The 15,370-nt window shown below is 35.7% G+C and overlaps 1 protein-coding gene and 1 long non-coding RNA gene across 3 annotated transcripts in view; both read right to left on the reverse strand.

Moving 5' to 3' along the window:
- Positions 1-7,605: 7,605 nt before the first annotated feature.
- Positions 7,606-11,845, reverse strand: LOC107094763. The gene is made up of 2 exons (XR_001481693.1): positions 11,428-11,845; positions 7,606-9,272 (listed from the first exon to the last, which is right to left on the reverse strand). It is a non-coding gene; the product is annotated as an uncharacterized LOC107094763 (long non-coding RNA).
- A 40-nt stretch (positions 11,846-11,885) lies between these two features.
- LOC107094762 (protein bassoon-like) overlaps positions 11,886-15,370 on the reverse strand; it is a 103,028-nt gene continuing 99,543 nt past the window's right edge. For both annotated transcript variants that reach the window (XM_015390584.1, XM_015390583.1), the window contains exons 9-11: positions 15,082-15,231; positions 14,923-14,978; positions 11,886-11,971 (exon numbers count right to left, since the gene is read on the reverse strand). In XM_015390584.1, coding sequence (XP_015246070.1) covers positions 14,938-14,978; positions 15,082-15,231 — 191 coding nt within the window. In that variant the 3' untranslated portion in view covers positions 11,886-11,971; positions 14,923-14,937. The remainder of the gene's footprint in view (positions 11,972-14,922; positions 14,979-15,081; positions 15,232-15,370) is intronic.

A 15,370-nucleotide genomic window follows, 5' to 3' on the forward strand; every position in this document is an offset into this window, starting at 1 on the left:
ACAAGTGAAGAGGTTTTACAGTCGCTATACTTCAATTTGATTGTCATAAACAAGTGTTTACTAAGGATTAATGAGTCATGAATTCATTTAGGAAATGTATTCATTCTAATAAAATCAGTATGATTTAACCCATATTTGTACAGTATTTATATCAAGGGTGAGATTTCATTGTGAAATCTGATTACCATATTTGTGATTGGTGAGTACACCTCTGTTTCCTATTCTTAAATGTGATACATATAAATGATAATTTAGCTTACGTAAGAAGTTTTTCATCTCGGCTTGGTTTAGCATTGTCTAAAAAGGCCCTAGTTTTAATGATAACGATAATAGTGATGATTATGTTTTAAACAGCATCAAGATTTTTTAATGTTACAAATTGAAATGGAAGAGAAACCAGAGAACACAGAAGAAAACAAATATAGTTACATTACAAGAGCAAGCTTAACTGTTTTGATCTACTTAAGTCACTGCTAGAGGGTATGAGGCTTTTGTCTGCTACCCGGTAATCTTTACATGAAGAAGGAGTCTGACAGACACAACCCTGGGCCCTAAATTCTTTCCTGCATCCACCCTCAGTCCCTGATGAGAGCAAATAGCACAATAAAACATTTATAGCTGTATGAAAAATGATCATGAGTTAAATTTTACATATGTTCAAAGTCTAAAAGATCAACACTGTAAGAAATACATCGGGCCAAAAAAATGTATAAAATTTCATACATAACATGAAATTATTTTTTTCTACAAACAACTTTGTTAGAGAAGCATTTACTTATAAAGTATTTGAGATTAAAGCCTTTCATTATTGACAGAATAGATGTATATGTTTAACAAAACAGCAAAAATCGACAGATATGGAACAAAACTTCATAAGGAGGGAGCAAATAATAGAGTGGGTCTTAACAATGTGCAAATTATTTTTAACTGTCAGCTTATGTCTTTAAGGATCACAATCCTGTCACCATGTTGAACTGTTATTGTTTCTGTTTTTATTTGATGCATTGTTTTTGTGTAAACCTCACAAATCTTTATATGAAAAAAGAGGAGTTACTGTACTTTGTATTGTAGAAACTTTTTTTTTATAATTATTTGTCATGTCTCCTTTCAGAGACATTTTATGTGCTGTATTTAGTACTTCCTATTTGATTTATTTAGGTCTTTTAAAAGAAATGAATGAGGAAGAAGATCTTTTATCATTTTCTCATCTCTCTTCAAATTTAAGTTTAAGCTGAATGATGCAAGTAAGACAATTCTTACAAATATTCCTATTTATTTTATAGGTTTTATTTTTGGCAAATAAGATTTCCTATAATTCATGCTGCATTAAGAAGACTGAGTGCTAAATTTTTGCTATTATTTCATATTTTCTTCTATTTTTTTCTTTCTACAGGTTTGTTTATTTTAACTTTAACAGGACACATGTTCCAATAAGAACTGAAAAAGTTTGCAGGACTGTCAACAGTTTTGAGAGCCACTGTATTAAGGTATAATGTAATGCTGAAAGCTGAAAAACAAAGGAAAGATCTTCCTCCTATCCAATAATAATAATATCGTTTCTTATACTAGAAAATACAGTGTGAACAACAACAAAAAATCCTGAACACAAGAATACTGTCATTTTAGATATTGAATTCAAAATACAGGCAGAAGGTATGAGGCCTTAACGTTTGAAATCTGAAAGTGGTTATCAATATTTAAAAATGAAACAACGGAAAAACTTTTTTTTATCTGTTAAAGTTCTTGCATGTGATATTTACAATAGCCTGAGGGTATGATAACTGCCGGCATATCCTCAAAACAACTTTGAGACATGAATTCCTTTAGTATAATAAATCTGTCTGACCACATGACATCACAGCTGCCATCATGAGGTGAATGCGTCCTCCACTGATGTATGAAGAGACAGTTGAGTGCTCTTTATCTATGCAGAACAACCCTCCTGCCTGTCGCTACGGCTGTGATCCTCCTTCTTCCTTCAGGCCAAATAAAATTATAGGTACTTTGTGCCATTTGATAACAATGACTGTAAATGTAGCTGAAATGGCCTGAAGGTGAAACATCAGCATTTTTGAACACACAAACACACCAATTCTCTACTTTTGCATGTCTTCTTTAATGTGGACAAGCAGTGAATAAGAGAAGGGAGTGCAGCACAATGTTTTGACCGAGAAGCTCTGTGATCTTGACTTTCTCTTGACTTTCAATTACGGTATCTTATTTACATGAAGAACACAAGTGGTCCTATTAGGATGTGTTGGCTTTGTATCGCACCAAATGGTCTGTCTACTTGACACAAACAAGGTTTCCCTTTCTGCACTGCACAATTCCACCAATATACAACTATGTACAAAGTACAGGATGCACCATTTAAAAACCTGTGTTTTTTTGTTGTTGTTGTTTGTTTTTTGTTTCTGGAGGGGGGGTGATGGTCAGACAGTGATGGTGGCGTTTCATGATCTCTATTGTTAAAGCTCAATCTTAAATCCTTAATCCAGTTAAACAAGTTTACACAGTTTAAATATTTGCCAATTTCATTTTTCTTTGCATATTGCATTTTGCTTCGAAAATCAAACCTTTATAAAAAAGGTGAAACCCCAGTGTAACCCCTACATGGTGAGCTGTTGATGTTATTTACTCAGATCTGTATGGCTTAAATGGCTCATGTGTGCAGATTAACAAACCTTTGTTGTCATCTTCTGTTTCTTGACTTCAGTACCATCAGATCACGGTACTGTATAATTGTAAACTTATTAAGATATATAATTGGGAAGCCTGCATTCATCTGTTTCTGGAAAGGCATGAATAGAACCTGTGTCACAGAAGAATTACTATTGTTAATATTATCAATGACCTTGGAGGAGAAGTTTGTGACTCACACAAAAGCGATGGGAAGTACATGAGCTAAGAGTTGAAGCTTACGTATATGCTAAGCATGCATTTAAAAATACACACATATATTTATGCACATATATTTGTCATTGTTGCACTCAAAGTACAGACAATGATAACTAGAAGAAACTGCTGAAATGACCTGGTTTTATCATGTGACCACAACTTGTTAAACCATTATTTCATGATGTAACTCCAGTCATTTTAAGAGTCCTCCTTACTTAAAAACACATAAGGAATAGATATGTATGAGTCATGCTAATAAGTCTTGCAAGTTGTTGAAAATCAATTTAAAAAGGCTTATCCATGCCACAGGATGCAGATCCATAACTCTGTCAGCTCTTAATCCTGCACGCTGTGTGGAGTGAATGATGAAGCTAAAGGGGCTGAAGGAGATATAACAGCTCAGATTTAACAGTGAACCTGTCACTTATTGTCCCAAGCTGCATATGGCACGGTCAATATGCTATATACTTCTTAATGAAAACAAATCATTCAACAGGCCTTTAAGGATTTTCTTTTAGCCCCAAGAAAACCAATAACCTTAAATTTCTACAATGAATCAGCATGAAGATAAACAACTAGATAGACTACACTCTGGAGAAAGGGTTTAATTAACACTGTATCCACTTTCTTAGAAAACATAACAGAAAGAAACTGCTATAAGCTGCTTTGACAATGTTATCATGTTTAAAAACACGATATGCCTGGGATGCTGCTTGATTAATGACTATTTAAGAACAACAGATATTACAGTTTTGTCATTGTCAATGAGATTGAGAAGCCTAATGTACAGCTTGGAAATAAAACAGCAGGTTTGCATAAGACTCAAACTGGGAGTAAAGAGATAAAAAATTGTATTGATTGACAAGGATCAGAGGTTTAAAGACAAACCAGAACAGAAAAAAAAAATAATGAAGGTTATTGAAACGTAAAGAGGGTGAATATTTTTATTTCTGAGCAAAAGAACTAGGAAAAATGCATACTAGAAATGTGATGGGGAATAAAGCGGAATCTTAATTCTCATAGTTAACCCTACTCTTTACGCTATATGCCAAGGTACTAAAGTCAAAAAAGGGTAATAGAAATGGGAAACACAACCTAGCCTACATTTTATAACTGTGATCGTATGTGCATGTATGTTCTACATTTGATTCTTTTCTTTTTTTTCAACTTTAATGTTTTACATTAGTTTATATAATAATATACATACATAAAAAAGAATAAATTATGACACATATATTATTAAAGAGAAAAAAATGTGTCCAAACGAACCTGGTTCTGTATTAAAATAAAACTGCTACATTGTTAAATCACCATTCACGTTAATTACAAACATTTTTTCCAGTTCAGTTTTATCAATCCCATGAGGCATGTTTCCAAATCTACATTTTAGGAAATTACTTAAGTAGACCCCATCTGACCACTGACAGGCCAGAAGTTACACAATATCCAACACATCGTGCCTTGATCTAAATAAATTAATGGCAGAAAATTATGATGAATTTGTTGTAAGCTTTAACCTTTTTTACGTTTGTAGAATTCAGTTTAGTTCACTTTAGTGCACTTATGTAAATATAGGGTAATAATAATCAAATAATTTGAACTTAGAACATTTACCAGTTATTAAGCTTTGCTTTGTTTGTGGTTTAAGGCTTTTTAAAAATAAATAACAATAGTTATGAGATGTTATGATATTACTGGTCAAAAAATAATTCCTTTAATGCTTACTCATCTGCATATGTTTATTACTTGAATATTAATTTATTTTTTGACAGTTCTTTTTCAGTAGAGGGCAGTCTTGTTCCACAGATGGGAATGTCACAATTCATGCCTTTTTAAAGGTAAAGTAATGTTTTTGTGGAACCATCACAGTAGAAGGTTTTTAAACCAACATTGAAAAATCTAAATACATTATGAAGGTTTAAACAAGCCCTCTGGAATTTTTATTAACCTTCTAGACCAAAATATGTTCCTATATTTTATTTCTAAAAAATAGTGCTGCACAGGTTACAGACAATGTAGATAGGGTCTTTAAAAATACTTACTTTCACTGCACTTTGCAGTAAATATTGTTGATTTAAGTCTGTACTTTACATCTTTACATCTCGCTTGATTAGGGCACGTTTTGTTTATTTGTGTCCTAAATGGTGTGTGCCAACTGCCAACAGGACTTTTTTGTGTTTTCTCCTGTCTTTCTTTTACCTTCTTTTCATTAAGGCAAATTTTCGACAGTGCACATTTAAGAGTTATTCTCCCATCTCAGCTGTGGAGCTCTGCAAATGCTCCAGACTAACCGTGGACACAAGGAGGCTCTATTTATCCAAGAATGTTGTTGTTGAGATTTTCTCACTGACCATCTCATTTCTTTCTCAATGTCCCAACTAGTCTGGACTGGGGTTGAGAAGACACAATTTGAGATTGCAATTTCATCCTCCTCAAGTCACTTTTAAAATATATTTTTGAGCTGGTTTCTTATGGTGGATGCTTTTAAAACCTGTATATACTTGTATTAATGTTAAGAATAATTTGTAATCATGAGCCTCTATCTTGGTCAGGAGCCCTTTGTAATTTTTTTTAGTTAATACATTTACTAACTAGGTGACATTTAAAATGCTCTAGTTTTCACTTGCACTCATCAGATTCAACCGGGCTGATTTAAAATGCATGCCACAGTTTTCTGATTCTTATTCAAACAATAAATAAAAAAATAAATACATAAATAAAGACTGCATCCCTATATTTCATTAATTAACTCCTTTGCCTCAGTCTACTGTAAAAGCTACAAAATAATGAGACAAAATGTTTTGAAGATGTAGTTGCAGTGTTACAAATTAAGAACAACTCCACAGGCGGATGAATAGTTTTCCACACGATTCTTGAATGTTTGCACAACCAAAGCATTACAGTGAGATTTAGCATTTCAAGAATTTTGTATCTACAAATACATGAGCAACGGTCGGCAGACTTAGATTTTTCCTTCTTATTAAGACTCATCCTCACACCTCCATGTCTCCGAGCACATTGCCAAATGCTGCTCTTCACACTTCTCACTCTCTCTTTCTACCACCCACACTAGGATAAATCATCACCACCTCTGCACGCAAAGCCTGCTCTTATCTGAACAGGTCTTATTATTGATCTCTCTCTTGCATCAGCACTAAGCCTAATACCACGCTGTAACTAAAGGTTAAACACACACACCTTTAAACAGAGTCTGCACAAAGTGGTCACAATAAACTTCTTTCTTTTTATTCGTTTCTCCGTTTGGAAATTGCAGGGTCAATATTTTCACATTACTTGACATGATGCACCAAAATGTACTCTTATCTGTTTACAGGAATACACTGAATAGAACACAAGGGTTTCACAATGGATACACGATTGACATTTTGCCCATTGCACTTACAACAGTGAATGACATTTTCCAGATTTGTAGTTTCTTCTTTTTTTCCTTCTCATCTCATCTCGCAGATCACATCCATCAAAACTTATAACCTCTTTTTTTGCCTGATAAAGGCCTTCTGCTGCAGGTTTTCTTAGTACAATATGTAGAGAAACTCTACACAAATTGGATGGATGGAAATGTGCGTGAATTTTTTTCCACTGTTGTAGAGTCAGTACAAGTCAGCCACATTCACTAGGCTTATGCAGTAATAATAATAACCATCATTAATAGTTTCATCATCATCATCATCATCATCATCATCATCATGGTCATAATAAATATTTTTAAACACAAAAGTTGGCAGCAAATACGGCATGGGGATGCACATGATAGCCGTACTCCGAACTGAAAAGCTGTACAGAAGAATGAGGTTGTATTTACAGTAAGAAATATGAGAATGTGTCCATCTGTCTTCCTGCTCATCCACATGGCTGCATCGAAGGCTGTTTTCAACTCTTATATCGACCACACTGCACCTCCGCTTTGTTTTGTCGCACATCTTAAAAGAGATTCCGTTATGCAACCTCTGTTTCTGCACTCCGGTGAGCAGCAATCGCCACCAGTCAGGCTTGTGCTTTCCAAATGACATGCCCTGATTTGTGAATGACTGGCTGAACGTTTTAACTCACTGATGTTCTCTTCATTGGCCTGTTTGAGTCAAGGTTTGTGAGGCAAATCCTTTTAAAATCATGCCTGACTTTTCTTTTTTCTATCATCGTTTCTACTGCAACGTCCAAGGAAAATCTAATCATGCACCTTTCAAATGACTTGGCCGCTGTGTGGGTTGAGTCAACAGTGAAGTATATCAAATATAAACATTCCATTCACCCCACAGGTTATACTAACACTCAATATGTACACTAACAAGAATTGATGAGAACTGCTTGACCATCTGTGTTACAGGTTCATAGCAGCACAGACAGTCACTGCAAGCCAAACAGGTCAGCCAAATTGCACAACAACTGAATGAGGGCTTACAACAACAACAAAAAAACAACAGCAACAAAAAAAAAAAACAGCCATGAAGCCAAGCAAAACCCCATGCTTGAAAAGCAACGTGATGGTGGACATTCATAAAACTGACAGTCTACACAAGTTTACCCTTTGGCAACGAGTCCCCACCCTTCACCGGTCTGACGGGAGAGTGGGGGGTTTTCAGAACATGCCGCAAAAATAAAAAAACAAATCTAGATCAATACTCAGTATTTAAATTCATACAGACAAGAGACCAGGTAAAAACGGGCTTAGTTCAGTTTTTTTGTTTGTTTTTTTTGTTCATGATTCTAATGTTTTGTCCTGAATACAGCAATGGTGATAAACTGCTTCAGAGTAAAGAACTTCCACATTTCAAAATGAATCATTGCATAGAACATTTGACTTTGATAATTGCTTTTCGTCCTCTCCTGTAGCTATGTTGTTCTGTGTGTGTCTTGCAGAAACGGAGGCAGTGGGCCCAGCTTTTTAGTGAATTGGTAACCTCATTAATCACCAGGAGGTTAACAAGTCCATTTGGTGAAAACTCAATTAGCCTTGGCTCTGAAGTGGAACTTGGATTGTGAGGGATGCAACGTGTGTATCAGCTTGTAAGGAATAAATATATAGTGTGTGTCCGCCTGTCTGCATGCTCTTACACATCCGAACATTATCATGCATGTCTGTACATGTGGTGCTGTGGCTGCAAACCCTCTGACAGATCTTATTACTGCTTTTCATTTGATATTTCTCTCAATCAATAACTCAAAAAAAAAACATTTATACCATTGTGCTATATACCATTTGCTGCATGCTATTGCTTTTAAAAACAAGAAGCAAATCCTTTGATGCAACAAGATTCAAACAAATACAAAGTGAAAATATAAACTTTTACAAAAAAACATAGCAACAACATAAAAATGGATAAATTCACTGAAGAGTGACTCGTTGAATACACAAATGACAAATTTACATCATAGATCTCTGATATTTTTATGTACATACAATAGTATACATTAAAAAGAAATGATATGGACATTTTAAAACATGAGGTATACAAGTGAAAACATATGTGAATAAGGCTCTTCCATTCAAAATCAGGCAAAAGAACAAGAAAAAAACAAAAACAAAAAACAGATGAGACAAATGAATAAAAAAGGATGTCTTTAATGATGGCTTAGCAATGGCTGATAAAGAGCCGTGGCCACTCTTTCATTTGGTCCTCTCGTCTGTGTGAGTTCACACGTTTGGGCACGCTGGTAGTAAGTCCCTTCCTTTAAAAAAAACCCAACACTTAATGAGTAGCGGCATCTTAAGTCGTGAAAAAAGAATGGATATGGGCTCATTTTTTATAGATTGTTTTCATTTTTTTTTTTTTTTTCCATTTATACGTGCATTCTCACATCCATGTTTACACAATTCTTTCTGTAGACACGGTAATGAACAGACGAGAAATTAAAAACACATTCAGAGAACTGTACAAGTTCCCTATACTGGAATGTAGTGTGGAAAAGGATTTTCGTGGAATTTCCAAGTTGGTATCTTGTTGCTGTTAAAAGCTTCGTGCGTTCCGGGTGCATGTCGTCATTGTAGGGTAAAACTGGTTTCTTTGAGACAAGAAAAACCTATGCAATCCAACCTTTTTTTTTTTTTTTTGAGAATGCTCAAAAAGCATCATTGTAGAATCAAAGATCCTATTGCAACGTGCTTTCCTCAGAGGCGCCTGGCGTTGCAAGGAAATCTCTGCAGAGGGCGCTGTAAGGCTTCTTTTGCAGAGCTGTAGCAAAGCAGCAACATGGATGGAAAGGTTGTCTGATAAACTCCCACTCCTGCCTCTGTTAGTAAAGATTGCAATACTTTCCCACAGGTTCCATGCAGGGATATTCCTTATGCAGGAGGAAAGAAAGCAAGAAGGAAGTGGTGTTTTCTTCCTCTACTTGGACACTTCCTCATTACTAACCTGAAAATAGATAAATAAAAAAGTTAGGAAGCTGGTTGTAATAAACTGTTAACAATCTTCTTCCTTATACTGCAGTGAATCAACTGCACTATTAATATTCATATTTTAAATGCATTTTGGCTGTGGACCTCATCTTCATCCAATGAGCCACAGCATTATTAAAGTACAATAATTAATAATCAGTTTAATTAAAAGAAAAGGAGAATCACAACTGGTCATTTGCTATTTCTCATAGAGTTTATTATTAAGGGTAATAGGAAAAAAAATTGTCTCTGAAAAATTGTGGTTATTTTGTTTCAATACAATATCAGTTGTTTAATTTGCCAGATGAAATTTTTTTTGTTTGTTTTTTTCCTGCTGGTGAAAGTTATAAAAATCCTCTTAGTGTACATAGTTGCAGCGAAAACAACCTCAAAAGCAGAAAGCTAGAATAAGGGCCCTGTATTTGAGTTTAAAATACAAACTTTAAAACTTTAAAAAACTTTTCTAGTCAACTGATCTTGCTTACAGTATTTTTAGAACTGGAAAAGCCGCTTTAATTGTTTTATTTTGTTACGCCAATACAAAGATTTGCACACTTACAAATAGGAAGAAATATGAAGCATGATTTTTTTTTTTTGTTTACAGATTTTTGCAAATTAAATCTGGAAGGTATGTCACGCATTTGTTTTAGTCCCCTTTATTCTGATAACTCTTTGTAAAATGCAGTCCAGTGCATTTTTATAGAAATGTTCAAGGTGCATACACAGAGCCTATCTTTAACAGTCACATATAAAAAGAGTCAAATTAATCTTTCTGGGAACAATTCCAGCTGTGTGAAGCTCAATGTACACTGTAAAGGTTACCTAGAGAGCAAACAGCACCTTAAAGACCTAGGAAGACAGCAGGCAAGTCAGAGATAAAGTTAGGAATGACATTAAAGCAGAAGTAGTTTAAAAAAAAAAACTCAAGTTTTAAACATCTCGCAGAGCACTGTTCCATATGTCATCTAGAGTTTGATTAGGTGTGCCACATCGCTAAATTTACCAAGATATTGCCCAGCCGCTGCACTGAAAAGCTGGTATAGGAGATTATTAATCTCAGAATTGACTCAGAAACTTAAGGTTAACCATAACAAATACAGGTAAGTCAGCAAATTGGTGAAAGCTGGAGCCCTAGTCAGATGAAACCTATTTAATCCAGATGTCTTTTTGCCCGACATTCAAAATACTGAGCCACTTCCCCTGCCTCTAAAAATTTAAACAGTCTCATGCTTCCCAATCCCTTCTGATTCTACCGGTCCCCTCAGTGAGAGGCTTTTTGCACAGCGCTGCCTGCCAGCTGCACAGTGGAGGACATGAAGACCATACAGCAGAGGTGGTTCTAAACCGGCTTACATTTATGGATAAGATATGCAAAAGCTAGTGAAACATCCTCCATCACTGAAATATACTACCAAAATCAGCTAATTTTGACAGTTATCCTTGCTTTAGGCCTTTAAAAAGTCATTATCATGCAAGGCATAGTGCTTCAGAGAATACACTATAAGAAATTCCATGATAGCAGACGTTAATCTTATTTGGCAAAAGTCAAAGAAAAGATGGAAAACCAACTCAGCCTCAGTTATATGTATAAAAATCATGGGATTTGTTTTGACATTAAGCCAAGTATAGTGAATTAAAATCTCTTTTATCTGCACTTTCGCAGCTCTGCTCTACTCAAGCAGAAGTTGTTCAGTCTGCCATGTAATGAATAATGTGTATCATTTGTCATCATACTGAGAAGCCCTACACCCTTTAAATTGTTTCTAAGTGTTTACATTAAAGCTGAGATCAATTTAGCTTTCTAAGGCTAAGTTCAGCATGCTTTGCTTGGCCCATATTATTGTTAGGATGCAGAGGCAACCCTTCCAGCCCTGCACTTTTATCATTTGGCCTTTAACCTCTGAGCCCATGTTCCAAGCAGAAATTGTTTACCATATTTAATATAGGTCTATAAATTAGATTAACCACCAAAATCAAAGTAAATTTGAAATGATTTACTGAGAAGTGTCTCTATGCACAGTCAGACTAATTTGCAGGTATCTTTTACCAGTTTAATATTGTTCTAATGAGGTCTTAGACATCTCCTGAATCATCAGTCTGGGACTTGGAGTTCTCTGAAAACCTCCACTTACTTGTATCCCTCTTCAGTCCTCCATTCATGTTTTGTACCAGCCTGCTGACAAAGCGATCTCCCTTATTTAATTCACTTCAGTCAAGAGCCCGTGTCTGGGGAATTCACTGCTGACAAGGCATCCTTTGATTCCAGCTCTGTTTGGTAAATTGGGGTAAAGAAAAGGTGCAGAGATTCACGACATTTAATGAGTCATCACTTCACTTGAGTCTTCTTATTTTGCAGGCATAAACTATGCTAATCTATGTAAATACACATCTGACAGAGTGTTAAGCTATTAATGAAATGAAAACATTACATGATTTCCTTTTCTTGAATATAACAGATTAACATAATCCTAACAATAAAACCATTAACACATGCCTTATATTTCCTGTATTACCATGTTTTTACCCACGTAATCAGATCAATAAAAAACATCCATACTGACTGATGCATTTAGGATCATTCTTCTTTTTCATGGTGGATGTGAAAAATATGTAAGGTGGTTTCATAGGTTTTTCGGTGCAAAGCAACTAGTCCATGTCATTTAATTTCTTCATCTCCTGAAAGAAAAAGCACAGAGGAGCAATAAACCAATACATCATCATTTTCCATAAAACTGTATCATATTTCATGTTCTCTGCAGAGCCTCTGCAATTTCATAGACATTTCATTCATAACCCAACTTCTTTTTCCATTGACGTACGTATATTTTGTCACACTGCTATTACAAACTTATATTTTATAAAGCAACACAAAGTGGTGAAGGATAAAGTAAAAGAGAAAGCTGCTTTTTGGCATGTGTTTAAAATAAAAATCACTGTTCAGAGAATTTGAATTCATCCTCAATTTAGAAAAAGCATTTTTTTCCCCCCATTTTAGATATAAGTCCCTACCAGCTTTGCGCTTCTGGGGCCTCAATTATTTTTTATTTATTTTTTTTTTTTTTTTTAACGTTTTTTTTTTTTTTTCAATTTCAAAGTATCCATTAGATGTAGTTTGACTTAGAGATTTTTCAGAGGGATAAGCTTTGATTGTAGGAATCTTGTAATACAACAGTTAAAAATCAAAGTTCACTGAAATGGCTAAGTTTTTGTGAGCAAACAGGTATTTAACTTCAGTTTTTCATTGCTCACGTTGTAATAAACAGTTAAAACGACACAACTACAGAATGAAGAAAAACATTTGAAAGGGATAAAAAAAAGATAAGATATAGAAGGGTTGTAGCAGTACATAAAAATGTGTGAGTGTGGAGCCCATCTTTATGTCCATATATTCTAAATAATTAAAGACTGAGGCCAGGTTGTAACAGTGCAATTACTTATGGTGAATAGCTCACCCTACCCTAACCGTGAGGAGTATATTTTGCTCAACAGAGACTGTCTAGGAAAAAAAAACTAATTCTATGCCAGCTCATTTTTTGTCTTTAGCACTCTATACTAAAATCAGTAGAGTCTGACTAGGAAGTGTCTAGTAAGCATACATGTTTGCCTTTGACCTGTACAGTTTGGGGGTAGAAGAAGGGTCAGCCCCATTGGTTCTCTTTGCAGACCTTTTTTTTTTTTTTTGCAGTTTTGACTTGTCTTGTTTTGTAGGTGAGCCTAACTAAGGAAGAGAGTGCCCAGCGTCTCCCGTGGGAAGCCTCTGGGCCTGTTTCCAAACAGTCCATGTGTGAGGACTGCCACAGGTCACTAGAAACTGGTCATGGTCTGCAGTTAAAACAGTGTGGTTTAGGATGAAAGGGGGTTGTTGTTCAGGATGGTGTAGAGATTGTTCTCCAACACTACCCTTATCTCCATCATCTTTAGCAGCTTTAGCTGCAGGCGATATTCATTTACAGGGAGTAGAAGAGTTGGGAAAGAACACATCCCCAAAAAGGCTCCAGTGTTGATTCTTTTAACCTCACACATTAGCTGTGTCCCAATGTCCTACCTAATCACTATATAGGGCACTATATAGTGGTTATGGCAATTTAAATGAGTGTCTGAACGTCTAGTGGATGAAAATGTAGTGGACTCGAAATTTCCCATAATACACCTTAAAAAGTAGTGCTCACCCATGGTCACTAGATAAGCAGATACTGTATATCCTGGAATACTTTGAGAGGAGAGCTCTCCTCGTAAAGCATTATGGGATTTGCTGTCATAGCGGCCTGCTATCGCCATAGGCTGTCGCTACCTGACAGCGCAGACTAATAACAAAGATGGCGCAGGCTTTGCACAGTGGAGAAGGAGTTACGTGACCGACGGGGGATAAAAAGTAGTGATCATCTGTTCAAACGGTGAGTTAACTGAGTTCAATATAAAGTCCACTATATAGTCCCCGCTCTATATAGTGACTGAGGGATGTAGGGGTTAGAGCGGATGTTTGGACACAGCCATTGACTGAGGGGTTAGTCAGGAAGCTTGTAATCAATTGACAGGTGGAGGCCGACACTGTCAGCTGAGAGAGCTTCAGATGCTTCAGCAACACTCAAAGCATTTATTTACCGAAGACATCATGGAAACAGGCCTGAAGTTATTAATGCTCTATTCCATTTTTACTACTGTAGAAGCTTTGGGATTCCAACATCCGAGAAAGACATTTTAACTGCAACGCTTACAAAGATCGGACTGACAACTTGGAAATTCAAGGCAGCCTGACCATCCCCTACTTCACCATTTCTAATGGCTGCTACTTGCATCTACAGAAGTATAAGTCTCTTACTTTCGCTATTCTTAGTCTTCTTTCTTTTTATATGGACAAAATCTCACATGAGTAGTATTTTTTTTATTGTAACAGTAGGGGGGGGGGGTTGTTTTAGAGATATTGGTGGAAGATCCATGTAGACCCTTTACGTGAGAAGGAATGACAGTTGCAGCTTCCTTCTGCCACATGTGTCTGTCCACCCAAATTAAACCACTTAACTACACACTTCCTACAAATCTTTTAAATATGTGCAAGCTTTAGTTTAAATGGTTGAATGTAGCTTTAGTGTATTCCCTGAGTAGTCAGTATAAAGTGCTATATGAATTTGTCAATTACTTGATCTAAACTATGCAATCTTAGCTATGTTTCAATTTTAGAATCATTATCCTGCTAGAAGGTGAACCTCAGCACAAGTCTCAAATTAAGTCCAAATTAAGTCCAACTTCAGGATTGCTCTGGAGGGAATCCTATATTTCAATCATCTTTGAAAAATGTCCCGGAAGGCCAGATGAGTTTAGGGTGATGTGTGGTTGTAGCTTTCTGCCACACATACTTTAGCGTTTTATGAATGGATCTAACTACTAGTGCAGAGCAGATTTTCATTAATGAAATAATGTATGTACGATTTTCCATATACTTCACATTTATACTCAAATTTGCTTTTCTATCACATGAAATCTACATCAGCAAAACAAACAAACACATGAAAAAATGTTATACGCACATTATATTTGACTTTACCATGGCACATAAATGATCTTAATAAATATATTGAATATGTCAATTGTAATCCATGTATATGAGACAAAAAATGTAGTGTACTTACTTGCAAAATTTTTGTTCACCACAATGAGGTGAACTTCTTCCCAAGTCCAGACAAAGCTGTCAAATTGACAGAGGAAATTTAGATAAATAAGAAAAGCTGAGCTTTTTTTCAGTAGTGTAAAACAATTGGCTGCAAAACAAAGATAAAAAATAATCATACCATCTCCCAGTTTTCCTGCCTGCTCAGCTGCCCCTCCCTGCAGGATTTTGGTTAGAACATTTTCCCCGTCTGGACCTGGGGCCTGACCTGCTGCAGCGCTTCCTATTCCTACAGGCTTGCTTCCGATTCCAACAGGAGCTGCCTTAGAGCCTGCAAGTGAAACAATTAAACACATTCCAATAACACTGTACTTTTAAATAATAGTAACTGACTGACACATGAAAGTGAACCAAAAGACAAAAATAATTATTTTTTGAATCCATTGAAGTATTTAAAGCTACTCCTAAGA

The sequence above is a fragment of the Cyprinodon variegatus genome, unplaced genomic scaffold (assembly GCF_000732505.1).
Source record: "Cyprinodon variegatus isolate N-32 unplaced genomic scaffold, C_variegatus-1.0 Scaffold505, whole genome shotgun sequence".
In the NCBI taxonomy this organism is placed as follows: domain Eukaryota; kingdom Metazoa; phylum Chordata; class Actinopteri; order Cyprinodontiformes; family Cyprinodontidae; genus Cyprinodon; species Cyprinodon variegatus.